This window comes from Ylistrum balloti, unplaced genomic scaffold (assembly GCF_031769215.1).
Source record: "Ylistrum balloti isolate Yb309-2 unplaced genomic scaffold, AGI_CSIRO_Ybal_v1 Utg369972, whole genome shotgun sequence".
In the NCBI taxonomy this organism is placed as follows: domain Eukaryota; kingdom Metazoa; phylum Mollusca; class Bivalvia; order Pectinida; family Pectinidae; genus Ylistrum; species Ylistrum balloti.
This window is the reverse complement of record NW_026782064.1, coordinates 865,001-873,790: the sequence shown is the minus strand read 5'-3', so window position 1 is coordinate 873,790 and position 8,790 is coordinate 865,001. Positions and strand designations below refer to the sequence as shown.

The following is an 8,790-nucleotide window of genomic DNA, read 5'->3' as shown; positions in this document are numbered from 1 at the left end:
TTTGTAACGGGCTTTATAATTAGTCAATTTTATCGGATGATTTGTGCTCTGTCTATTCATAAGTCTGCAAAAGTGTTTTTTTCGCATGATATTTTTCACTAGTGAAATACAACACTTTCATCAATGCAATATTTATCTACATTTCATTAACAAAAATGTAATGAATGGTTATTTTTAGTCAATCAATGTGACATGATTGATAGACCTGACCTGTCGTATTATTTTCAAAGCGAAGTCTAGCGTAGAATAGAACAACTACGGCGGGCATCCAGTTTATTCAAAGAGGTGTTATGTAGGGTCCCGCAATGCATTCTTGGAGTGAAAAAGCGCGTAAGTTATTGTAAACTGATCGATGACATACAAAACCGTGTTATCAAGGATGCCGCCATATATTCGCCCGACACCAAACTATAACCCTGACCGTGAAGTCTGCTATTGGTGGTCCTTTAGCCATTTACAGAGGTCTATTGTAACTGTCAAGGAACGACAACTCTGGTACAGATTGGGAGAGATTGTTGTTTTTTCATCCTTTTTTTATAAGCGAATTATATCGGGTCAACAACTCGGCTTTGTAAGCTTGCGTGAACATGTCATAAACCATTTGAGAGACATTTTAAGTAATTGATTCTATACGAGCCTGCGTTAGAACTAAACGATGGATGGTTCGATGACAGCGTTCAACCCGCAAGGCGAAGCAGTGTAGTGTGGCAAGACCGCCGACAACGTAATGGCCTCTGTGAAGTCAAACTGGGATTACTTTTGAGGTTTTCCGTATAAAGTGAATCGTTTCAGGTTGTGAAGCGTCAGTCATATTTGGGATAGATTTCTGTAGAAATAATATCATTAATCGGTTAGAAATTATGAAGGGATTATTAAAGTTTCACATTACAATGCAACAGAGGAAAAAAGTAATAGAAAGGACAGGATTTTTAATGATATATAAAACCGATTCCCACAGGCAAAAATGAATCAGATTTCTAATCGCTGACGATGGTTTGGAGAACGCCAAAATTTCACATTTTGTTAAATCATCAGATAATGGATGGACTCGTTTATATTCGTTATTTCATATATATTATACTGCCGAAGCGCCAATATGAGGTTGTAGAGTTAAGAGCGAAAATAACACAAAATTTATTTGCATTCTGCCGTTCACGTACAATACTTTTTCTATGACAGGAAGTTATCGATTCGCTCTGCTACTCCTAACAAACCCCTTGTTCGTTAGCTCTTTGGCTTCTACCTTAGTCAAATTAAGCAGTTTGTAAATTACATCGACGATTTATGCTCATTGTTCCATGTAGTGAGTGTTTTCTCTGAAAATTCATTTGTGAAGTGAAACCGATTCATACTTTCCTTGTCTCGTTGTCTCTTTCTTCAATAAATTATTTTAAATCCAGTTATCGTATACGAAGCTTCAACACGGACACGACCTCCTGCCTACCGAGCCTTAACGGTAGCGTTCTTCCGCATACGGCAAACGAATGCGCTATGTAAAAACGACCTCTGCCTTCGGTACCCGAACGCTATGCCCAAACCCTCAGCCTACGACGTAGGGGAGCTCTTTTTAAATTTTAAAGCTACGGTTTACTGACGCCCTACTTGAACCCCCAGCCTACGATGACACTGCCTCCCATACTCGGTATACGAACGCTCTACCAATGCACGACCTCCCGCCTGTGACATGCGGACGCTCTTCTCAGACCCGATCTCTCGTCTGCTGTGTACGGACTCTTTACCAAGACACAAACTCCCGCCTGTGGTAAACAGATGTTCTAAACAGACACAATATCCTGCGTATGGTATGAGGACGACTACAAACACACGATGTCTGTCGTCGGTATACGGACGTTCAAAACGGACACAAACTTATTTGCGGTATACGGACGTTCAACACAGACACAAACTCATTTTCTGTATACGGACGTTCAACACAGACAAAAAGTCATTTTCGGTATACGAACACCCTACCTTGACACAATTTTATACTCGGTATACGGGCGCTCTTCACAGACAAAAACCCATCTTCAAACTTATATTCTTTCATACGGAAGTTCTACACAGACACAAACTCTAAATTCGGTATACGGACGTTCAAAACGGACACAAACTTATTTTCGGTGTACGGACGCTCTACACAGACACAAACCTATTTTCGGTACACGGAGGTTCACAACGGACATAAACTTCAGAAACTTATGATCGGTATACGGACGCTCTTCACAGACACAAACCCATGTTCGGTATACGGACGTTCAAAACGGACACAAACTCATTTTCGGTATACGGACGCTCTACACAGTCACAAATTCATTTTCGGTACACGGACATTCTACATAGAAACGACCTGACGCCTGTTGTACGTGCAATTTGGACGGACACGACGTCTTCTTTTGCTGAGTAAGGTTATCAATCGCATAAAATGTTTATTGGTTTTGAATCTTAGTATAAAATGAGTTGACAGAGAACGTTTCTCTCTATTGAATTTCGCGGAATTCAGTGACATCTGTATCAGAACTTTTAGTGTATCTTTTTTGTATTTGGTGTTAGATTACCTCAGCCGAGCGGCGGTTTGCCAATATTAGACGTTGAAACCTCGAAAGTGTGTGCAATGTTTTCTTATTTAGGCCCAAATACGAGTTAATTTAAATTACTTTGAGATTATGTATGTATCACACAGGTTATATTACATGATAAGAAAGTTTAAGTTCCATACATTTCTGGCGGTGCTAGTATTCTCCAAGTAATTAGTATTGTTCTGTTTCACGAAAGAGAAGACACTGTTATAACATGTAAAATATTCCGTGCCAAGTCAGATATGAAAAAGTACACAAACGTCTTGTCTGAACAATAATTCAAAAGTTAAACGATCTATCACCTATAGGAATATCGTCTTCTATGATACATGAAGGTTGTGACCTAGATACGAATATTATAGTGTGAAAATAAATGGTGAGCTTTGATGCGGATACTGAGGAGCAGGTGCAGTGTCACTACTGATGCTTTCTCTGTCATGTCCATACCAGTTTACACTACACGAATGAACCAGCCGCCGAGTTCTTTTCAACATATCAGATATGGCGCCTGACAGAAATTCTGAGATGTATTCAACAGAAATGTCTTTACGAACAGACAGATTCAGACTGTAAATCTGAGAACAAGTTATCATTCCATCGCTCAAAGCTAATGAGAAATGACAATTCCGATTTTTCAGCTGATTACGCATTGAATAACCCAACAGCGAGATAAAACTTTCGAATACTTTTCCAATATATTCGCTTAGTGATAGGAATGTCTTATCAAGAAACACATGAAAAATCCTGTTTTATAAGGAATTTCAATAATTTCTGATATACGATATCAGGTCTTAACTACAGGGGTTCAGTAATAGTATCAGCAATAAAATTAATAACATAATAAGTCTCTTATCTTAGTTTGTAATTATTGTCAAATGTGATGTCGTCATCAAAAATGGCGCCACAAAATAGCTGTGTCCGTTTGATATTGTCCTCCACATGTTAGCTTGGTGTCACAAATAGCTGTGTCCGTTTGATACTGTCCTCCACATGTTAACTTGGTGCCACAAATAGCTTTGTCCGTTTGATACTGTCCTCCACATGTTAGCTTGGTGTCACAAAATAGCTTTGTCCGTTTGATACTGTCCTCCACATGTTAACTTGGTGCCACAAATAGCTTTGTCCGTTTGATACTGTCCTCCACATGTTAGCTTGGTGTCACAAAATAGCTTTGTCCGTTTGATACTGTCCTCCACATGTTAACTTGGTGCCACAAATAGCTTTGTCCGTTTGATACTGTCCTCCACATGTAAGCTTAGTGCCACAAATAGCTTTGTCCGTTTGATACTGTCCTCCACATGTTAACTTGGTGCCACAAATAGCTTTGTCCGTTTGATACTGTCCTCCACATGTAAGCTTAGTGCCACAAATAGCTTTGTCCGTTTGATACTGTCCTCCACATGTTAGCTTGGTGCCACAAATAGCTGTGTCCGTTTGATACTGTCCTCCACATGTTAGCTTGGTGCCACCAATAGCTGTGTCCGTTTGATACTGTCCTCCACATGTAAGCTTAGTGCCACAAATAGCTGTGTCCGTTTGATACTGTCCTCCACATGTTAGCTTGGTGCCACAAATAGCTGTGTCCGTTTGATACTGTCCTCCACATGTTAGCTTGGTGCCACAAATAGCTGTGTCCGTTTGATACTGTCCTCCACATGTTAGCTTGGTGCCACCAATAGCTGTGTCCGTTTGATACTGTCCTCCACATGTTAGCTTGGTGCCACAAATAGCTTTGTCCGTTTGATACTGTCCTCCACATGTTAGCTTGGTGCCACAAATAGCTGTGTCCGTTTGATACTGTCCTCCACATGTTAGCTTGGTGTCACAAATAGCTGTGTCCGTTTGATACTGTCCTCCACATGTTAGCTTGGTGCCACCAATAGCTGTGTCCGTTTGATACTGTCCTCCACATGTTAGCTTGGTGCCACAAATAGCTGTGTCCGTTTGATACTGTCCTCCACATGTTAGCTTGGTGCCAAAATAGCTGTGTCCGTATTGATACCTGTCCTACCTTTAGTGTCATATGTATTAGTATTATCTATAGCTTGTGCCATAATGTTTACCTGCCTCTAGTGTCTATTTATTGTAGTAATCTCTATAATGTTTTACCTACCTTTAGTGTCTATATATTGTAGTAATCTCTATGATATTTTACCTGTTTCTAGTGTCTATATATTGTAGTAATCTCTATAATGTTTTACCTGCCTTTAGTGTCTATATATTGTAGTAATCTCTATAATGTTTTACCTGTCTCTAGTGTCTATATATTGTAGTAATCTTTAATGTTTTACCCACCTTGGCCAATATTACATATATTGTATACGATATTTTATATTGTAGTAATCTCCACCTCTAGTGTCTATATATTGTAGTAATCTCTATAATGTTTTACCTACCTTTAGTGTCTATATATTGTATTAGTATTATCTATAATGTTTTACCCACCACTAGTGTCTATATATTGTAGTAATCTCTATAATGTTTACCTGCCTCTAGTGTCTATTTATTGTAGTAATCTCTATAATGTTTTACCTACCTTTAGTGTCTATATATTGTAGTAATCTCTATGATATTTTACCTGTTTCTATATATTGTGTCTATATATTGTATATATTGTAATCTCTATAATGTTTTACCTGCCTTTAGTGTCTATATATTGTAGTAAACTCTATAATGTTTTACCCACCTTTAGTGTCTATATATTGTAGTAATCTCTATAATGTTTTACCTACCATTAGTGTCTATATATTGTAGTAATCACTTTAATGTTTTACCTGCTTTAGTGTCTATATATTGTAGTTTTACCTGCCTTCTAGTGTCTATATATTGTAGTAATCTCTATAATGTTTTACCTGCCTTTAGTGTCTATATATTGTAGTAATCTCTATAATGTTTTACCTGTTTCTAGTGTCTATATATTGTAGTAATCTCTATAATGTTTTACCTGTCTCTAGTGTCTATATATTGTAATATTCTCTATAATGTTTTACCTGTCTCTAGTGTCTATATATTGTAGTAATCTCTATAATGTTTTACCTGCCTTTAGTGTCTATATATTGTAGTAATATCTATAATGTTTTACCTACCTTTAGTGTCTATATATTGTAGTAATCACTTTAATGTTTTACCTGCCTTTAGTGTCTATATATTGTAGTAATATCTATAATGTTTTACCTGTCTCTAGTGTCTATATATTGTAGTAATCTCTATAATGTTTTACCTGTCTCTAGTGTATATATTTTGTAGTAATCTCTATAATGTTTTACCTGTCTCTAGTGTCTATATATTGTAGTAATCTCTATAATGTTTTACCTGTCTCTAGTGTCTATATATTGTAGTAATCTCTATAATGTTTTACCTGCCTTTAGTGTCTATATATTGTAGTAATATCTATAATGTTTACCTGCCTTTAGTGTCTATATATTGTATTAGTAATCTCTATAATGTTTTACCTGCCTTTAGTGTCTATATATTGTAGTAACATCTATAATGTTTTACCTACCTTTAGTGTCTATATATTGTATTAGTATTATCTATAATGTTTTACCTGTCTCTAGTGTCTATATATTGTAGTAACATCTATAATGTTAACATCTATAATGTTTTACCTACCTTTAGTGTCTATATATTGTAGTAACATCTATAATGTTTTACCTACCTTTATATATTGTAGTATTTATTGTATATATTGTAATCTCTATAATGTTTTACCTGCCTTTAGTGTCTATATATTGTAGTAACATCTATAATGTTTTACCTACCTTTAGTCACTATATATTGTAGTAACATCTATAATGTTTTACCTACCTTTAGTGTCTATATATTGTAGTAATCTCTATAATGTTTTACCTGCCTTTAGTGTCTATATATTGTAGTAACATCTATAATGTTTTACCTGTCTTTAGTGTCTATATATTGTATTAGTATATATTGTATCTATAATGTTTTACCTGTCTCTAGTGTCTATATATTGTAGTAATCTCTATAATGTTTTACCTGCCTTTAGTGTCTATATATTGTAGTAATCATCTATAATGTTTTACCTACCTTTAGTGTCTATATATTGTAGTAATCTCTATAATGTTTTACCTGTCTCTAGTGTCTATATATTGTAGTAATCTCTATAATGTTTTACCTGTCTCTAGTGTCTATATATTGTAGTAACATCTATAATGTTTTACCTACCTTTAGTGTCTATATATTGTAGTAACATCTATAATGTTTTACCTGCCTTTAGTGTCTATATATTGTAGTAACATCTATAATGTTTTACCTACCTTTAGTGTCTATATATTGTAGTAACATCTATAATGTTTTACCTACCTTTAGTGTCTATATATTGTATTAGTAATCTCTATAATGTTTTACCTGCCTTTAGTGTCTATATATTGTATTAGTAATCTCTATAATGTTTTACCTGCCTTTAGTGTCTATATATTGTAGTAACATCTATAATGTTTTACCTGCCTTTAGTGTCTATATATTGTAGTAACATCTATAATGTTTTACCTACCTTTAGTGTCTATATATTGTAGTAATCTCTATAATGTTTTACCTGCCTAGTGTCTATATATTGTAGTAATCTCTATAATGTTTTACCTGCCTATATATATTGTAGTAACATCTATAATGTTTTACCTGCCTTTAGTGTCTATATATTGTAGTAATCTCTATAATGTTTTAATTTACCTACCTTAGTGTCTATATATTGTAGTAATCATCTATAATGTTTTACCTGCCTTTAGTGTCTATATATTGTAGTAACATCTATAATGTTTTACCTGCCTTTAGTGTCTATATATTGTAGTAACATCTATAATGTTTTACCTACCTTTAGTGTCTATATATTGTATTAGTATTATCTATAATGTTTTACCTGTCTCTAGTGTCTATATATTGTAGTAATCTCTATAATGTTTACCTGCCTTTAGTGTCTATATATTGTATTAGTAATCTCTATAATGTTTTACCTGCCTTTAGTGTCTATATATTGTAGTAACATCTATAATGTTTTACCTACCTTTAGTGTCTATATATTGTAGTAACATCTATAATGTTTTACCTACCTTTAGTGTCTATTTATTGTAGTAATCTCTATAATGTTTTACCTGCCTTTAGTGTCTATATATTGTAGTAATCTCTATAATGTTTTACCTGCCTTTAGTGTCTATATATTGTAGTAACATCTATAATGTTTTACCTGCCTTTAGTGTCTATATATTGTAGTAACATCTATAATGTTTTACCTTCCTTTAGTGTCTATATATTGTAGTAATTACTTTAATATTTTACCTGTCTCTAGTGTCTATAGATTGTATTAGTAATCTCTATGATATTGACATACCTTCATTTTCTGAAATTTTATAAAACATCTCTCAATAATTGACCGGTCTGTAGTGTCTGTATATGTTATCTTAGAAAACTTTCTTTGTTGGTCTATAATGGTCTATATACCATGTCTAAAATCTCACTATGTTTAACCGGATGTTGTGCTGCTTTGGCTACCAAGAATTTGATTGTAATGATTATGTGATTCCTAACAATAAATAATTCTTTTTTACCAATGTAATCGTCTAATTATTTCCCAACACTAGTTAAGGTCATTCTGGTTTGCCTCTGACAGATCACATTATTTAGGTCATTTGGTGCGTCTGGTAGTCATAGACTAGGTTATCTCCCTTCTTCCGTGTGTACGTTACATGCATCAAACGGCAAAAGCAGATCAGAAGGCCCGTCCCTATCTCATAATATAAACACAAGTCCAACTGGTCAAAGCTATAATCGACCTTAATGTGAATGACCTTTGATTAAAATAACAATATAACCGGAAAGAAATCACGCGTACAAATATTACAAGATGACGCGCTAAAGAAAGGATTGCACATAATATACACAAGTAAATAAACACGTTTTAATGCAATTTTCAAGAAATTGTCAGAGCTGACAGCTGACAGGGTCTAAAGTGTTAAAACCGAGGGCGAGGGGGAGACTAAGCAAACCAAAATTAGCCGAAATAAGTTTGATATAGATGAGAAAGTGGACAAATTATTTACAGGGAAAATTTTAAAAAGAAATATAATGTTATGACACCTTCGTAATAGAGCATACCAGTGTAGTAGCTTGGTACAAGGGAAAACAAAGATCAGGGTTTACGTAAGCAACATATTAAAGATGTTGATAAAGCGCGCCTACCTATTTTACGTCCAACATTAAG

General features: G+C 34.8%; 1 protein-coding gene across 1 annotated transcript; it reads right to left on the bottom strand.

Moving 5' to 3' along the window:
• Positions 1-3,734: 3,734 nt before the first annotated feature.
• Positions 3,735-7,926, bottom strand: LOC132547722 (uncharacterized). The gene is made up of 2 exons (XM_060211527.1): positions 7,921-7,926; positions 3,735-4,583 (listed from the first exon to the last, which is right to left on the bottom strand). Exons 1-2 carry the CDS (start codon positions 7,924-7,926, stop codon positions 3,735-3,737), a joined length of 855 nt encoding a protein of 284 aa, XP_060067510.1.
• Positions 7,927-8,790: the final 864 nt, after the last annotated feature.